Source organism: Trematomus bernacchii, unplaced genomic scaffold (assembly GCF_902827165.1).
Source record: "Trematomus bernacchii unplaced genomic scaffold, fTreBer1.1, whole genome shotgun sequence".
Lineage (NCBI taxonomy): Eukaryota > Metazoa > Chordata > Actinopteri > Perciformes > Nototheniidae > Trematomus > Trematomus bernacchii.
Window position 1 is genome coordinate 825,922 of NW_022987589.1, and position 18,723 is coordinate 844,644.

Below are 18,723 nucleotides of genomic sequence, written 5' to 3' on the forward strand. Positions count from 1 at the left end.
TCATTTCCTGGAGACTTATCCTAACCTTAACCATAACCAACGCATGCCTAACCCTAACCAAGTCTTCACCCTAAAGCCCCTGACACACCAACCCGATTTGAGGCCGTCAGAGGCAGTCGGGCATTCGGGCAATAAGGGAGGCGAGTCCCCACACGTGACTGTGTACAGATTTAGGTCCCCACAACACACACACACACACACACACACACTAAATGTAGGAAGTATCCAATAAAAATCAAAGCTACAATTCCATTCTTCAAATATAAACCTGGCAAAAGTAGGTGGAAATCAGGTTTATGATAGTTAACAAAAACAAAAACCTGCAGTAAAAATTGTTTTGTTACTGATTCTTCTGGAAATGATTAAAGGAAACCTATCATGCTATATTTAAATGATATATTGTAGGGCCATACCTATATAAGGTATATTTATACGTTTCTGTTTTCAAAATACCAAACAGATCATGCATTTTAGCCATGCCTCATTTCGCTCTATGTGCTGTTTGCTGTCTACGGGTCTGATTCTGCTGACCACGCCCCCCTGCAGGAGAGGGGAGACGTGCTCTGATCAGCTGCTGGGCTGTCAGAAGAGGGGGAGAAAAAGAGATCTCCGTCCTCCGTGTTTTATTATATAGAGTCGTTATTCATTTGTTTTAAAGCTCAATAAATAACAAAGAAGACCTTTGACCGGCACTTTCCTAATTTTGTCCGGAAGATTTAAACTTTAACGGACATCTTGACCGGCGAAAGAAACTGAAACTCTGCCGCACGGTCCCCTCGTTCCTTGGAAGAGGCGGAGAGGTGGGTGTTTGTCATCTGCTGGTGGACTAACCGGAGAGAATCACAGTGCTTGAGGGATTGCATTGAATTAAAGCAGCGGGAGCAAACGCTTGCCTCGGGGAGGGAGAAAAAAAGCCACAGCGGAGAATAAACAGAAGGGTAACCATGGTAACCAAGTCTTCTTCGCTGCTTTTGTGGCAGACTACAGCGCCACTTACAGGCCTGGCATATGTACTACAGCGTCTCCAGCGCTTTCGAACGGCAATGGCCGTGGCCGTCTCCTCCTGATTGGTGGAGTTGGCCCAATAGCCGTAGCGCCACCGTCCTGACGTCAGGACAGTGTTCAAATCTGGATCAGTTTTTATCAGATCCGTTGCAGCCCCTTTTTTAGAGATTTGGGTATGGAGGAAAATAGAGAGGGTTGTGTTTTCTGACACTTGGTGAGTTCCCTGGAACACCGGGGACACATATTCATGTATAAAAGACGTACAAAAGTGCATTTTGCATGATAGGTCCCCTTTAAATCAAATTGCTTCAAAATTGAAGACAGACAGCCTGAGAGAACCTTACTCCTCTAGCAAAGGCTGGTGTGGAGGCATTCAAACCGTAAATGAAGAGGCTGAAAAGGTTTTACCTCGATTATCTGAGCGGACAGTCGAGCCACCTGAGTCCTGAGAGCCTCGTTCTCCTTCTGCAGAGCCTCAGGATCTGAGAGAGAGGGTGCTGCTGCAGAGCCCTGAAACACACAGCACAGGAAATAAGAACCCACACAGATATTAAGCATGTTTAGAGGATAAGATCTAAGGTTATTGTACCGTGTTGATGACCCGGTGTGTCTCCAGCTGCTGCTTCAGACAGACGTTCTCCTGCTGCAGAGCCTCCAGGGAGAGCAGGGAGGCGTCCAGCTCACACACCTGCACACAGGAGAGGAGATACGATACAGAAACAATAAGATAAGATACAATGAGATGAGATACAGAAACAATAAGATAAGACACGATGAGATGAGATACAGAAACAATAAGATAAGACCGGATGAGATAAGATCCAGAAACAACATGTCCTTTATTACATTTAACCTGTTGTGGAAACATTTCTTGATCAAATTGATATGAAACAAATGAGATAAATATCGCTGTGACACTGATCGGGACTTTGACCCTAAACTTTCACAGTAAACCCAAAGTGACATATATGCACAATCAGAAATATGACTATGATCTGCTCAGTTAATTTAGCTGATTCAATTATATTGAGTTAATATATTCTTTATTCTTCAATTCAAAGAATGTTCAAACTAATTTAAACCAAAAAATCATCCTCATTAATTAAGTTATAAATAAGAGTTACTTTACCATTAAAGCCCAAAGTGACATACTGTATATGTCACTTTTCAGGTATTTGACACTAGGGGGGGTTACTTGTCAGAAATGTGTTCTAGGTGGTCTATTTAGTCTAAATTATGTTCCCCTTAATTTCCCCAAAAGTAGAAATGGGTCCGGGTTCTTACGGGTATATTTTTTCTTATTTTTTTGTAATGTTATTATAGTGTTCTTAAAATGATTCGCTATCCGTTTAAAAAAAAAAAACGTTTATGACTCAAATTCCTCGTACGTGTCCACCTACCTGGTGATAAACCTGTTTCTGATTCTGATTCTGATAAAGGCATTCAGCTGCAGATTCCCAGCGTGTACAGTCGTCCCTCACCTTGTCTCTGGAGCTGCGCAGCTCTCCTTTGGCGCTGCGCAGCTCCGTCTGCAGCCGCTGGTTCTCTCCCTTCAGCAGCGTCTGCTCCTGCTGCAGCAGACGGGACATCTCCTCCCTGAAGAGCTTCCTGCTGCGGCTCTGAACGCCGCTCGAGTGCAGCGCCATCTCCAGCACCTGGTTCTGAGGGCAGATAAAAACAGGGAAAACATCAATAATAATAATAATAATAATACCTTATATTTATTATAGCGCTTTTTCCATGACCCAAAGCGCTTTACAGATACACAATACACATACATGTAACGGTCATGTACTGTGGACAATACCCACAGGAGCAAATTCAGGTGAAGTGTCTTGCCCAAGGACACAACGGCTTTACAGACGCAGCGGCGGCGGGTTTCACCCCCTTGATCTGATGATCAATGCACAGCCCACTGCGCCACACCGCCCATCTTCACACCTCAAAGTCGAGGCGCTTTACAAGTACACATTGATATCATACATGTACTGTGGACAATACCCACAGGAGCAAATCCGGGTGAAGTGTCTTGCCCAAGGACACAACGGCCTGACGCAGTGGCGGCGGGAGCGGGTTTCGAACTGGAGTTCCCCAAACGCACAGCCCGCTGCGCCACTCCGCCCCAAGTATCAAGTATACTGCAAGAGAACGGCAGCTGAAATCCTACTTGTTTGTAACTTCAATACTTTTGTATGCATGCTTCTACGTAACATGAAGCTGTCTTTGCTCTGCTGTAACAACGTACATTTCCCTTCTGTGGGACTACTAAAGGTATTCTGATTCTGGTGTATCTGGATCTCAGTCAGTGGTGAACTTATTTAAAATGGTACCTTTTCGTTGCTGTTCTGCAGCTGTTTGTGCAGCACGCTGACTTCCTGTTTGAGGGAGTCCCTCTCCTTCTGCATGTGACGGACGTCAGACTTCAGACGGACGCTGTTATGCTTCACCTTCTGCAGGGGGAGAGGAATGGATAAAAGTCATGCAAATAATCTTTGCCTACTCAGGACTTCTTCATGCTTTATGCTCCAAATGCCCACAATAATATTTTAAAAATAGAGTTTGTGTATTCTGCACCATGGACATGGAATATGCTTAAAACTAGGGCTGTGCAATTAATCGTATTTTAATCGCAATTACGAAAACAACATAATCGAAAAAAACTATTATTTTGCTTTGCTAGGTTGTGACAGTGCACTGCAACATATTTGATCTGATTTATTTGTATTTATCATATTTATATATGTTTAGTAGCTTGTGGAAGTGCGCTCCAAAATATTTGTTGATCTTGTTTATTGGTATTTATTATTTAGATATTATTTATTTAAATGTATAATTTATTTAATTAATTTTTGTATTGGTTTTTCAGTTGAATTATACGTTCAGGGTAATCAACAGTTAAAAAGATACTGTTCAAATTATTATTTGTATTTGTTTTAAAGTTCAATAAATGGATGTTTTCAAAGTCAATGAATAATCGTATTTAATAATCGTGATATCAATTATTGACCCAAATAATCGTGATTATGATTTTTGCCATAATCGCACAGCCCTACTTAAAACATAAGAACCGAGAGGAAGCTATACAAATGGAAAACAATGTAAAAAACTTGATTATAGAGGGAAAGAGGACGTGGCTCATTCCAAAGGGGGCAACGTACAAATCCTTCTCATTGAGGCTTTAACTTGTTCACGGGCTACCACAGTTATACATCAGTTTAATAAGGATGAACGCTCCTGTGAAACACACATACTGAAATAATACTAAACATGACTTTATGTTGCAGCAGACTCACCTTCTCCTGAGCGGCAGACAGCTGATCCTGAGCCTCCTTCTCCAAACTCTCCAAGGAGTCCACTCTGTCCGCCTGAGGACCAGAAAAACAACACAAGTTTAAGGAAAATAATACTTATTATAATCACCTTCACTGCTAAAGCCAGACCACACCACACTATCTCAGCACATTACATTACAGACCTGACAGGGAACATTTCGTTTTTAAACATGGACCCTATTTTCTGAGTGTTTTAGTGACTAATGGGAAATCAGAATTCGTTCATTTGTCCAGCAACAGGGACATTTACGGGGAAAAATTGGTCCACTATTGAGTAAGAGTGATGAAATGTAATCCTTCATCAATATACGTCCACTAAAAGTTTGTTTCTTCATTATAAAAAAGGATCCTACAGAGAAATAACCTTGGTTTGAATCAGTTCCATAAATATTGACGATGTAGCATTAGCTCCCGGATTAGCCTGATGCTCACCTTGTCTCTGAGTTCACAGAGCTGCAGTGCATGCTGGGAGACGGCCTGCTGCAGCTGTGCAGAGTCCTGCAGAGCTTTGGTGAGCTCTGACTCCAGAGCACACACACACGCTGCCAACTAACACAAAACACACATTAACTACACACTACGACCCACAACACATCACGATAAGCAGTGTGTTCCAGAGCTGTGGTTACCTTGTTTTTCTCGTGGGCCGTGAACGCCTCCTTCCTCTGGCTCTCCTCCAGCAGGTCTGAGAGCTGCTGCTGAAGATTCTCCACGTCCGAAAGGTTCTGGGAGTTTTTCTCCGACAGCTTCCCGTTCTGCTCCTCCAGCTGCCGGCTCTGGGAACGCAGCTCGGAAATCTGCAGAGGGGGAAATACATAGAGGTTTAATTAACAGATTTTAAATCACCCCCGTAGGTTAAAGTCCCCTACGTGCATTGGGGTTACAGATGGGGTCCAAAACTAAATTCTATATGCTACACAAATACGGCCAGGATCCGTTGAATTTTCGGAATATTGGGTTGCAGATTAACATTTTCCAAAGGGGGGTTCGTTTAGTAAGTAAGTCAAGTTTATTTATAAAGCGCTTTTCACAGACAAAGTGCTTGACAAAACAATAAGACATCCACATAGGAGGCGTACAATGATCAATGAACCCACATGTTAAGAAGTCTTAAAAGCACCAGAGCATAATTAAGACACAATAAAAACACAATAAAACAAATCTTACAAATGAAATTTAAAACACACACAATAAAAACATAGTATTAAATGGAATAAGATCAAGCACACCGGTTACCCAAACGCCTGACCAAACAGGAATGTCTTTAAAATAGTTTTAAACGAGACAACAGACTCCGGAGATGAGCAGGCAGAGCATTCCATAATTTAGGAGCCACTGCTGCGAACGCTCGATCACCGCGGGTCTTAAGGTGGGTACGTGGCACAGACAGTACATTTTGCCTCTGAGACCTTAGCATGAAACACTTGAAGTAACTAAAGGATAAGTTAACCTGTTAAGCCCTGAGCCTGTTTTTCATGTTTCAGGCTCGAAAATGACATGCCCAAAACAAATGACTACAACTTAACTTCTAAAAGGGTTATATGAATAATTTCTTTTATCAAAGCAAGGTTACATCTGTGAGTTGGATGTAGACGTGTCAGAATCAATATAGATTTTTCTGTGTCAGAGTGAATTCAGATGGAACCTAGTAAAAAAAGGTAAATTCTTACCTCCGCCTAAAGAAAAAACATTACTTATAGTGAAAACCACCCTTGAATGATGAGTTAGTAGACTAAACGCTTTAGAAATCCAAACTATAACATATAATAAGTACCCTGTATCAAGATTGAGGCAAAACAAGTGAAATTTGACCTTTTTAGAGAAATTTAGCAAAAAAAAGTCCAGGCGGAATAAGCTTTCGGCACATTTGGGTACATATGGTTCCATCAGTGCCATTTGACCTTTTTTTGTGAAAAAAAAAAAGACCCGCCGACGGGGGCTTTGGGGCTTAACAGGTTACAAAGAAAGTAGAAAGAAAGTGAAAACTATTTCTGCTAAACAGTTATCAATGATTGAGAGTCAGACCTAAACATTTCAGATGTGTGTATCTCACACTGTGACTTTTATTCATGAACCTTTGCTTTTAAATGCCATTTTATAATATGTTTTTCTTAATGCTCTCATGTTTGTAAAGCACTTTGAATTGCCTTGTGTTGAAAGGTGCTATAGAAATAAACTTGCCTTGAAACATTATTATTATTATTATTAAAAGGTCAGTATCGAGATCTAATCATTTTTTGCGATAACTGAAATGCATTTGTTGATTTTATTTTTGTCTTTTCTTGAACTTTAAAATGTAATTCAACGGACTAAAATTAAATAACAAATAAATACAAATATATAAATACATTTAGTAAAAATTAATAGTCAAATAAAAAAAGTTAAAAAAATAATATACGAATAAATAACTTGTTTACAGTATATTCTTTTAACTTTTTTAATCCAAACAAAGTGTTAAATAAATAAAAATGGTTAAAAATCTGAAAATAAATAAGAAATAAATATAAATTAGAGTATGTATAAATAGATTAAACAAAAGTCCAATAATACACAATCTTAACATTTATTTAAAATGTAGACAAATTATATTCAAGTTATTCCAATTAACAAATATTTTGATAATCTGTTAATTTGTATTAATTCTTCAAGCAAATACGTCTTAAAATGATGTTTTAAAGCAGGGGTCTCAAACTCAACTATATAGTTACAACCGGCCCTTTGAGTGCAACCTTTATGTGAATGTGGCCCGCGATGAAATTGAGTTTGACACCCCTGTTTTAAAGCTTCTAAAAAATAAAAAATATGCTGCTTTTTCTCTCTTTTAAAACAGACTCTTGTTTTGATCATTTTCTTACCCGTCTCTGGAAAGCCTCCGCTGCAGTTTGAGCTTCAGTCTTCCCTTTCTTTAAGTGCTCCATTGTTTGTCTGAAATCAAACATGAGAAGAAAGTGTCATTTCACAACAATGCAAACGGGTAAATATCAAATACGAGTAGAAATTAAAATGTTGCTTCTTACTTTAACTCTTCCTGGACTTCTTTTAAATCCTCGTCCTTCAGCGCAGCGATCTTCTGACGCAGGACCCCGTTTTCCTCAGAGAGGCGACCGGCTTCAGATCTACAGACGCACACAAATATGTTACAACACAAGAAACTAAAGCTCACCTATAACTGTGACAGAGAAAAACATTTAAAACTCAGTTGTATGACATTACTGGATATTCATTTAAATTAGTGACCGACTGATTAACTCCATTTTGAGATGATGGATGATTATTTATGCAACTTTGTATAGTCTCTCAGAAACCAGGAGATGCTGATAATTGCCGTTGTTAAATTGCACACATTTTTTTATTCTTACAATTTGATTTCCACAAAGTTTAGTTTCTTCAAAATCTCTGGACTTGTGTCCAAAATATTCTTTCCTGATATTGCCAACTTTTATATCTGGATAGCTTTGTTTTCTGTAGTCAATAGAGTGCCACAGTGACGCGTCCTAAAACCCGGAAGTAAGTTAGCATTTTACCACTTCCGGTTCCTTCGACAAAAAGCAATGCAGCTTCTCCATAGGATGTTGGAAAGTAGCTGGAAATAAGGTCTGTGGTTGAGACACATTGAAGAGACGGATCACGTTTTGTTCTACGACATTAAACCCATCAGCAGTGACCCCGCTGGTGATTTCTGAAGAGTTGACGTGTCTGAAACACGATGGTTGTTACCAAGTGGCTGAATAGGACTACAGAAGTTGTGGAGGCCGTTGTACGTCATTACGCTGAACACGTAAACACTCCCTCTAAGTTTGTTTGCCCTGTTCTGCTTGAAAGCAAGTACCTGCCTCCTGCAAACTGTTCAAACAAACGCTTCAACTCGTACCATTTAGAATCTGTATGTTTGAATATGGATCTTAAGTTGGCGTGACGTTGAAGCAGCGACCCTTCGTTTATAGCATAACGTTAGCATTTTGCTTCTGGCGGCTAGATTTATGATTAGAAAATGATAAAAGTAGGGTAGACATGTGGAGATTATCCGGCTGAACAAAACGTGACCCGTCTCTTCAATGTGTTTCAACCACAGACCTTATTTCCAGCTATTTTCCTAAACCCTATGGAGAGATTGCATTGCGTTTTTGTCGAAGGAACCGGAAGGAGTTTACTTCCGGGTTTTAGGACGCGTCACTGTGGCTCTCTATGAAATTGAACATGTTACATTTCATCAGATGCAAAAACAACAACAATATATCAGCGTTATTAGTTTTTGAATATCGGCAACGAGCATCGAGAAACGTTATCAGTCGACCACTCATTTAAAAGCCTCCGATTCTACGATTCACAAACTTGCATTGGTTTTGCAAGTCCTCTGGTGACCTACAGGGACAACAGATGCACACATGGTCAACATCTGCAGGATTTAGAAGCCTAATCACAGGAAGGTGCTTGGGAACGAAAGGAGAAGCGCTTTTAAAAATCGGAACGGACGGGAAACGAGGAGCGGGACGAGGAGCGGGACGGGGTCCTACTTTACTATTTATCTCCGTGTTACCTATGAGCCTGCGTGGATTTATTTAACGTCAGCGACCTGTCCTGCAGATCTGTGATGGCTCTGCGGAGTTTGCTGTTGTGCATCTCAAACTCCTCACAGCTGTCCTGCAGATCGTCCTCTGAGAAACCCTCCTCCTCCTCCTGCTCCCGCTTCTCAAACTCACAGAAAAACTGGGATAAACTCTCTTTCTCCTGGAAATCACGGTCACTTTCCAGACGACTCCACGCTCTCTTCTCAAGCTCTGCATTCTGCTTCTTCAGTTTGCCGTTCTCACACATGCAATCGTCATATTTAATCTGCAGGAGAGTCGTCTTAAAGGCCTTCATCTCCAGCGTCTTTACGTGCTCCATTAACAGCTTCACTTTCAGGCCGTAGGTTTCCTCCAACACCTGGCGGCCGTTTTTGACTTTCTCGGCGTTATAAAGCAGGAGATTCTCCAGTAGTTCTGTCTTCTGCTGCAGCAGGTACACCTTGTCCTGCAGCAGGGTGTTCTCCTCCGTCACGTTGCTGTACAAAGCTCGCAGTTTGAGGAGCGAACGATCCTTGACCTCTGCACAATCAGCGTCTGAATCATGTGCACAGTCATCCGGTGGTTCAGTGGTTAAATGTTCCCAGTCTGATTCTGATTGATCTGGTAGATAGTGAACCTCAGCGTCCTCCGGCTCGACCTCAGTCTCATGATTCAGCTTCTCTCCTTCATGAGAAAGCATTTCACAGACATCTTGAGGTTTGTTCTCCTCCTCCTCCTCCTCACATGATCGGAGAGCTTGTTCTTTCTCACAATCTTCACCCCCAAACGCCTCCAGGGACGAGACCTGTTCACACGACATCTCTCGGGGAACAGCTTCCTCTTCGGATTCGACATCTGAATTATGTGGCGTATCTGGGCTTTCTGAGGATGTTAATTCAGAGTCTTCTTGTCCAATTTCTGCTGAACAACACCCCACTTTCTCAGAGTTTAAATCCTCTTGTCTGTAATCTTCAGAAGCAGCAACCTGATTTACTTCCGGCATGCTTTCAACTTCATTATCACTCTTTCCCTCAACATTTTCTACATTTTCAGAACCTCCAACCTCTCCCAGATTCTCCTGCAGCTCCTTCCTCTCCAGCTCAAAGTCTTCGGCCGCCTGTTTGAGCAGCGCCTCCAGCTCCTCGATCTTCACCCTCAGATCGTCGCGCTCCGTCAGCAGCTCGACCCTCTCCTCGATGTGCCGCGCAGACATGGAGAGCGTCTCGTTGTGTTTCACCTCAAGCTCTGTCTGGATGTTTAAGAGTTCCTCCCTCTCGTGTTTGAAATCCTGCACGGTTTGGTTCAGAAGGAACTCAGAATCCAGCGCCTTCTGCTCAGCGAGAGCGAGGAGGTCGTCTTTCGTTTCCAGACTTCCTTGGAGGCGGGTGTGGAGGTCGTTGAGTTGCTTACTCAGCGCTAACTCTTTAGTCTGAGCTTCACTTATTAAATCATCGAGCTGCTCGTTCTTCACCCCAAGTTCCTCCACATCCCGTTCGTGAAGAAGCTCCATCTCTTCTCGTTCTTTATCCCACCTTTCTTTCTCTCGCTGCTCGTCCTCCTCCATCTTCCTCCTCTGCTCCTCAGCATTAGCGAGGACCTCCTGGATCTTCTCCTCCCAGCAGAGCTGCTGCTCCTGCTGTTTATCAGAGAGACTCTTCAGCTCCTCCTGGTAGCTCTGCTCCAGTTTGAAAACGTCCGTCTGAAAACGCTCGGCGACAGATTCTTGATCGCCTGAGAAACGACTTTGCACTTCTTGCAGTCTCCTGTTGAAGCTCATCTCGATGTCCCTCCTGTGCGCGGTTAATGAGTGTCACAGCAGCTCTTATTAGTACAACAAGTTATACAAAACTGAGGACTTTTTTAAAAAGGATGTCTCACATTATTTGGCCTAAAATGGGTATTTTTCTTCTAGACTGCCATCAGTAAATACAATTCACAAATCGTACATTTTTGCATTAATTTCGCCCCGGCTAAATATTGTGTTTGTTATTGTTATTGAACAGTAACCAGCTGCTGAATTGGAAAAAAGATCACCCAACTCTAGTATAAGGTGCCATGTGCTATTGTGTGTTTTGAACATACATTTTAAATAAAAGTGTACACATATTTTGCCCTTTTTGCGCTTACTGCAATTTGAATATTGCACTAGTTCATGTTGCTATTAATTGTGCAACCCTAAAAAAAAAAAAAGTTCGGGAGAAGACAATTCATATTTTAAGGTTCCTACATCTTAAGGCAAGTTAGATTTAGGACTTTTTTTAAAGGGGACCTATCATGCAAAATGCACTTTTTGATGTATTTTATACATAAAGATGTGTCCCCGGTGTGTCGAAAATAAAACCCTCTCTCTTTTCCTCCGTACCCAAATCTCTAAAAACGGGGCTACAACGGAGCTGATCCAGATTTGCGTCCGATATGACGTAATATCTGAAATGTGGACCCACGGCCCGATCAGAAACGTTGCTATCAGAAACAATGCCCGACTGTTTTGGACGTAATATGGTCGGTGTTTACATTAGCATCGCTAACACTCAGAGCTAACCTGTACTGGAGAGCATGGGTGTGAAGAAGCAGGAAATAAAAAGGAACTCACCTTGTGGTATAACCGGCAAGAGAGAAAGCCTTTGAGCTCCATACTGTTTCAGAAAGAATCCTTGATAATCCATGATATGGCGTTTCATCACGGCAGTATTTAGTTTAGACAGTAGCTGCCGGGTCCCGCATGAGCTCAGCCCCCCCCTTTTTTAATTTTTTTTATAAAGCTTTATATCCAGAATCAGCACTTTTGAAACAGGAAGTGAAATAGAGGGATATGAGGCATGGCTAGAATGGGTGATCTGTTTGGTATTTTGAGCAAAACACTTCATAGACATGTTTTTATATATATTTGTATATATCTGAGACCTATGCTATTGCCTAAAGATAGCATGATAGGTCCCCTTTAATACCAATCTACAAGACGTTTATGATGGAGGTAAAAAAAAATATATATTTCTAGATTAAACAATAAAATGTGAGAACAGACATAATAATAAAAGCGTACTTCACATGTTTTTGTTTTTTCACAATTTTGAAAATGATCTAAGGACATCGTGTCTTACCATTCAAGTGTCTTTGAAGACTGTGTGCAGCTGGTATATCCACACGCTTTGACTACACAAGATACTTTAAAAAGGATGCTATGAAAATGTCAATGATAAAAACAAACGAAGGCGACACTTTGATAATAAAAAGCCTCACCTCTCCTGAGCGATGTCCTCCCTCAGCGCCTCCATCTCCCCGCTGAGCGCCTCCCTCTCTGCAGCGTGCCTCAGCATCACCTCCTTCATCAACTGCTGCTGTTTCTCCTGCAGACGACTCCTGTCCTCCTCCATCACCTCCTGTTGTTTCTCCTGCAGACGACTCCTCTGCTCCTCCATCAGACCCTCCACCCTCCTCTCCTCCTCCTCCCTCTGGGTCTCCAGCTTCTCCCTCTCCTCCTCCATCCTCTCCTGCAGCATCCCCTCATAGTCCTCCTCCAGCTGCAGCCTCTCCCTCTCCAGCTCCTCCCTCACCCTCGCCTCCCTCTGCTCACTCCTCTCCTGCAGCGTCAGCCTCTCCTGCAGCTGGGTCTCCTGGTGGAGCTCCTGCAGCGTCAGCCTCTCCTGCAGCTGGGCCTCCTGGTGCAGCTCCTGCAGCGTCAGCCTCTCCCGCAGCTGGGTCTCCTGGTGAAGCTCCTGCAGCGTCAGCCTCTCCTGCAGCAGGGCCTCCTGATGGAGCTCCTGCAGCGTCAGCCTCTCCTGCAGCAGGGCCTCCTGATGGAGCTCCTGCAGCCGGACTGTCTCCTCCTCCCAATGCATCCTGATCTCAGCCTCCTTCTCCTGCTGCTCCCTCACCAGCCTCAACACCTCCTCCTCCAGCACCACCTGCAGGGACTCATTGCTCTGCTCCTCCAGCTGCACCTTCTCCGCTTCAAACTTCACCTTCACCTCCTCTAGTCGCACCTTCACCTCCTCTTTGTGTCTTTCTTGCAACGCCTCCTTCTCCTTCTCTAACTCCCCCTGCAGCCTCCTTGTCGCCTCCTCTAGCTTGGCCTCAGAGAGCTCCACCTGCTCCTCCTCAAACCTCACCTTCGCCTCCTCTAGCTTGGCCTCAGAGAGCTCCACCTGCTCCTCCTCAAACCTCACCTTCGCCTCCTCTAATCTGACCTTCAGCTCTTCTGTATGTCTTTCTTGCAGCAGCTCCTTCTCATTTTCAAAGTCCTTTAGCAACCTCCTCTCCTTCTCCTCCTCCTTCTCCTCCTGTTGCTTCCTCAGCTCCTCCACGGCGTCCTCGTCCATGTTGGTGTTGATCTGCTCCTCCAGGTCAGCGGCGTAGGAGTGCGCCTCCTGCAGCTGCTGCCTGAGCGCTGTGAGCTGCTCCTCCTGCAGGACGTCTATCTCCTCCCTCTCCTCGTTGAGCCTCCTCTGAAGGGTGGAGGTCTCCTCCTCCAATCGGATCTGAAGCTCCTGTGTTTTCTTCTGGACGCCGAGCATCTCCTCCCTCAGAGCCTCCACCTCCTGCTGGTGCTGCAGCGCTAGAGACGCCGCCTGCTCCTCCTGCACCTCCTTCTTCTTCACCAGCATCTCATCAAACTCATTCATCTGAGGGGGAGAAAGACATTTTGACTTTTTTGTTCTGAATTTTAAACTAAAGGGGCGGGACATCTCTGACATCTCTTTCCAAAATTCTGGCTTTTTTTTCCCCGAATGTTTTTTTTTAAGATCTTATTTTTTGCCAGACTTGGGCTTTGTTTTCTCAGTTCTTACATTTTTTCCAGAATTTTGTCTTTTGTCAGAATTTACACATTTTTCAACAAAAATCCTGAATTTTTTTTCTCAAAATTCTGAATTTTTTCCTCAAAATTCTGAATTTTTTTCTCAAAAAAAGGAGATTTTTTGTTGTTGTAGTTTCTAAATCAAAAACACGCATACACATTTTTACAAATACATATTTTCTATACCTTGCACTCCAGCTGGCTCTGCAACTCCTCGATCTCCTGCAGGTGTTGCTCCTTCAGGTGCTCCAACATCATCTCCGCCTCCAGGCTCATGCTGAACGGCTGCACCTCGTCCGCCCCGATGCCTGCAGGAAATAACGTTATACATTGAAAGAAGCTCGTGGTCTACCCGTTTCTTTCCTACATGTCTATATACAGAGTGTGTCATGAGCAGATGCCGTTAGATTCAAAGATTCAAAGGTTTTATTGTCACATGCACATAAGCTACAGTCTAGAAATGGCAATGAAATTCTTCTGACCTGAGCTCCTCCAACAATCCAACATATATAATAAAATACAAAATCCTCTAGGCCTGTGAAATGAGCTCTGCAGGGAGTGAGTGAGTGAGTGAGTGCAAGGGTGTAACTTTGGTTTGAGAAGTGGGGGGGACACAAAACAGGGGGTCCTCCGCAATGAAACATTTTCTCGATTTAATTCCATTTCCTGCCTTTCTACAAATATATTAGGGACTATAGTGTTAACAAATCCAAGAAAAATGTGTAGTGTATATAATGAGCGTGCACACTTATCTAGTATCCTATCCATGTGAACCTGTTTTACGACAGGAGAGAGCTCTCCCTCTCCTTATTGTTGAAACAGCTTCTAATCTCCGTTAGCTCCGGGCTAGCACCAGATGCTAACAACAACCCACGTAACTCTCTGTCTCTCTCTCAGTCTCTCTCTCTCTCTATATATTTGTCTGTCTCTCTCTCACTCTCTCAAAGTCCGACAGGAAAGAGCTCTCCCTCTCCTTATTGTTGAAACAGCTACTAATCTCCGTTAGCTCCGGGCTAGCACCAGATGCTAACAACAACCCACGTAACTCTCTCTGTCTCTCTATATATTTGTCTGTCTCTCTCTCAGTCTCTCAAAGTCCGACAGGAAAGAGCTCTCCCTCTCCTTATTGTTGAAACAGCTACTAATCTCCGTTAGCTCCGAGCTAGCACCAAATGCTAACAACAACCCCCTCTCTCTCTCTCTTTCTATCTCTCTCTCACAAGATGCGCTCGTGCCACACACACACAGACGCTCCTCCTTGACGATGACCGCTTGCGTAAAAAAAATAATAATAAACACATTTAAAAAGTGGGGGGGACACAAATGGGATTTTGAAAAGTGGGGGGGACATGTCCCCCCTGTCCCCAGTGGAAATTACGCCCATGAGTGAGTGAGTGAGTGAGTGAGTGAGTGTGTGTGTGTGTGTGTGGTAATCACTCAAGACTGCATTCAACCACTGACCATTTCCCCCACCCCCCTTTTCTGTTTTGTTTGTCTCTTTATGTATTTTCTTCGTTTTTGTGTTATTCTCTGTCAAAGCGTCTTTGAGTTTTTAGAAAAGCGCTATATAAGTGTGATGTATTATTATTATTATTAGTACCAGGGTCAGACTCCATGCCGGGGCTCTTGCTCTCCAGCTCCTCAGAGAGCGTTTTGTGTCCAGGCTGAAGAACTCGTCCCACGCTGTGAAACTCCTGCAGCTCCATCTGCAGCTCGTCGATACGATCCTGCAGCTCCTGCACACATCAGATGATAAAAACATCAAGACATTATCACCGCCGACACTTCTGATTAGTCGGCATGTACGAATGAGTGTCACACAGAGTTATTTCTGACTGTATATCATTCATTTCCCATCATTCACTTTCATGCATGTTGAATAACACATTTTGGGGAGGTATTATCAGTACCAAAAGTCCTGTCTCATTCTCTGTTCTTCTTCAATTCAATTCAATTCAATTCAATTCAATTCAAAAGGTGCTTTATTGGCATGAAAGTTAAACCAAACAATGTTGCCAAAGCATCAAAATACAAAATAATTAACATTAACATACATTTCAAATTTGTACATATTATTGATATATATAAATACACACAGTGATACAATTACACTTCAACACACGTGTGTGTTTGCGTTTCTTTGGGTGCGTGATTTTGTGTGTATGTGTCTCATTCACTGTCCCTTTCTCATTTCATCAATTCCCCCTCCTCGACTCCTCGACTCCTCGACTCCTCGACTCCTCGGTCCTCCGGTAGTGACCCGGAAATTAATTTTAGCGCGCCATGTTGAAGGACATCTCATTTCTCTAAATGCACTTCGAGGACCGAGCATCGAGCGTCGAGGAGGCTCTCTGGAGGAGCTCTAACCGAGGAGACACTGATGGGTCCTCCACGGTCCTCCACGGCTCCTTCGTGGATGCATTTCCGGCAACAGTGATGTTTCAAAGAGTCGTGACGCACGGCCGGACTTATCTCAGCCAATGACAGCTCTGCATGCATCCCCTGGATATTATTTCATTAACGGCCACTGTCCCTCAGCTTGTGGCATGTGTATACATATTGGGCAGCAAGATGTCTCCTTCTCCTAGGAGTATGTTCAGTCTTGAGAGGTCATTAACCTCCTTGAAACCTGGGATTACAGAGTTCAACTTGTTACAGTAACAATGTCCCTTATTTCTTTGAATGTTTGGCACTTCAGGAGGAAGTGCATCTCTGTCTCAGTCTCACCTGTCGCACAGTGACCACATATTCTGTTTTCTTTTGGTTGCCAGGATCTGTTGTGTCTTCCTGTTGCCAGTGTGTGGTCACTGAGCCTGTGCTTGGTTAGGATCTGTCTCTGCTTTCTATCTCTGACAGTAGAGAGATATTCTGCCAGTTCATATTCTCTGTTTAGAGCCAGGTAACTTTCTAACCTACTTTGGCTTCTAGTTTCTTCTTTCCAATGTTGTAAATAGTTGTCTTTACATTGTGTTATAATGCGTTTTGACTGTGATTGGTATCTTCTTCTATCTGTATCTTTTTACATAAAAAAGCCCCAGCATAACATTTCCATGCAGTTGAAAAAGGTGGACATTGTTAGTGATTGAGACAGTGTGTAGTTACCCTGTAGTGAGCTTCGTAGCTGCTGCGTAATTCTTTGATTCGTTCCTCTTGGAGTAAGAAGTCTGCGCTGCCGGGGTCCAAGTCTCCAAACTGAACAAGACAAAATCATTTACACGTTATTAGTTTGTTTGCACATGAACCATAAAATAAAAAGAAGACACAAAACCATTATACATGTTACACACAATTAGACTGTTTTGGAATTGTAGACCCATTAAACTGTCTATTATACCTTCTCTTTCCTCATGTTTTCCAGGTTAGTCTGAAGTTTAGTGTTCTGACTCTGAGCCGCCACCAGGTGGTCGGTGCTGTCCAGCAGCTCCATTTCAAGGCGTCTGTTTTCCTGGAATAATAAGAGACATTAGACATTCTGTGTGGAGACATTAGACATTCTGTGTGGAGACATTAGACATTAGACATTCTGTGTGGAGACATTAGACATTAGATATTCTGTGTGGAGACATTAGACATTAGACATTCTGTGTGGAGACATTATACATTAGACATTCTGTGTGGAGAAACCACCTTATACTATATCCACAGAGAAAGTGTGTGTGTGTACCTGGAGGGAGATGGAGAGGTGGTCTCTGAGGAAGGACTCGTCCTCCCTGATCTTCTCCAGCTCGGCCTCCAGGGTCTCTCTCTTCTGATCGTTCTGCTGCTGCATCAGCTCCATGTCCTTCATCAGATCTGAGCGCACCACACTCAGCTTCTCCCTGTGATCCTGCTCCAGCTTCCTGCACACAGAACATACAACACAAATACTCAACACAAACACACCACAATACTGACTGTGACACATGTAGGAGGAGGATGGAGTCAACGCCTTTGCGGTAAGCATTAAGTTATTGTGGTTTAAGCAAATACAAATAGGGCTTCTTGGTCCATTTGCTTCCATTTTAAAAGCCACACATGTCGTGTAATACTCAACTTCAACAAGCCTCTATGTAAGATGTTAAAATAAGTTAAATACCTGAGGTTTTGGTTGTTGGTTTGCTCTATAGCAGCGTGTCTCTCATCCACCTCGACAGCGAGTTGAGCTTTTAGTTTCTCGGTTTTCTCCAGATCAGAACGAATCCTCCCCTTCTCCCCGAGCTCCCTGTCCACACGCTCTCTGAGAATAAAAACAACAATTAACTCATGATTACACATCCTACTCCTGCAGCTTTCAAACGGTTCCAAATCTATTTATTCAATATAAATTAAAGGTCCCCAATTATATTGTTTTTCATCAATATATTACAGGTCTCAGATATATACAAAACATGTCTCTGAAGTGTTTGGCTCCAAACACCAAACAGATCATTGCAGCATCCCATAATCCCCTCTGTTTGATGTAGAAGAGACATGAAGAAGAGGGGACACATGCTGATGTAGAAGAGACATGAAGAAGAGGGGACACATGTTGATGTAGAAGAGACATGAAGAAGAGGGGACACATGTTGATGTAGAAGAGACATGAAGAAGAGGGGACACATGTTGATGTAGAAGAGACATGAAGAAGAGGGGACACATGTTGATGTAGAAGAGACATGAAGAAGAGGGGACACATGTTGATGTAGAAGAGACATGAAGAAGAGGGGACACATGTTGATGTAGAAGAGACATGAAGAAGAGGGGACACATGTTGATGTAGAAGAGACATGAAGAAGAGGGGACACATGCTGAAGTAGAAGAGACATGAAGAAGAGGATGGTTGCATAATAGGTGACCTTTAAGACTTTGTACTCACAGCAGATGTCTGATCTCAGATCTGAAGCTGGCGAGCGCCGCCTGGTGGATCCCGTTCTTGGTGACGAGGAGCTCGCTCTCCAGAGCCAAAGTCAGATCGCTGAGGCTCAGACGCCCGTCCAGATCGAAGTTCAGAGCCTGCAACAACAACAATAATATCACATTAATAACAAAGAAATAACAATAATATTTGTTCCTTTTTGTAAATATT

At 43.0% G+C, this 18,723-nt stretch overlaps 1 protein-coding gene across 7 annotated transcripts in view; it reads right to left on the bottom strand.

Moving 5' to 3' along the window:
* The window catches only part of nin (ninein (GSK3B interacting protein)), a 42,181-nt gene that overhangs the window by 5,187 nt on the left and 18,271 nt on the right, over positions 1-18,723 (bottom strand). For 3 of the 7 annotated variants that reach the window (XM_034129027.1, XM_034129026.1, XM_034129030.1), the window contains exons 9-25: positions 18,514-18,650; positions 17,755-17,895; positions 17,344-17,518; positions 17,014-17,124; positions 16,782-16,871; positions 15,280-15,415; positions 13,866-13,987; positions 12,125-13,506; positions 7,355-7,453; positions 7,193-7,262; positions 4,967-5,134; positions 4,770-4,886; positions 4,299-4,370; positions 3,336-3,455; positions 2,487-2,666; positions 1,595-1,693; positions 1,414-1,515 (exon numbers count right to left, since the gene is read on the bottom strand). In XM_034129027.1, coding sequence (XP_033984918.1) covers positions 1,414-1,515; positions 1,595-1,693; positions 2,487-2,666; positions 3,336-3,455; positions 4,299-4,370; positions 4,770-4,886; positions 4,967-5,134; positions 7,193-7,262; positions 7,355-7,453; positions 12,125-13,506; positions 13,866-13,987; positions 15,280-15,415; positions 16,782-16,871; positions 17,014-17,124; positions 17,344-17,518; positions 17,755-17,895; positions 18,514-18,650 — 3,321 coding nt within the window. Of the gene's footprint in view, positions 1-1,413; positions 1,516-1,594; positions 1,694-2,486; positions 2,667-3,335; positions 3,456-4,298; positions 4,371-4,769; positions 4,887-4,966; positions 5,135-7,192; positions 7,263-7,354; positions 7,454-8,739; positions 10,675-12,124; positions 13,507-13,865; positions 13,988-15,279; positions 15,416-16,781; positions 16,872-17,013; positions 17,125-17,343; positions 17,519-17,754; positions 17,896-18,513; positions 18,651-18,723 lie in introns of those variants that run through there. The other 4 variants (XM_034129028.1, XM_034129024.1, XM_034129025.1 and 1 more) reach the window with 4 other exon arrangements.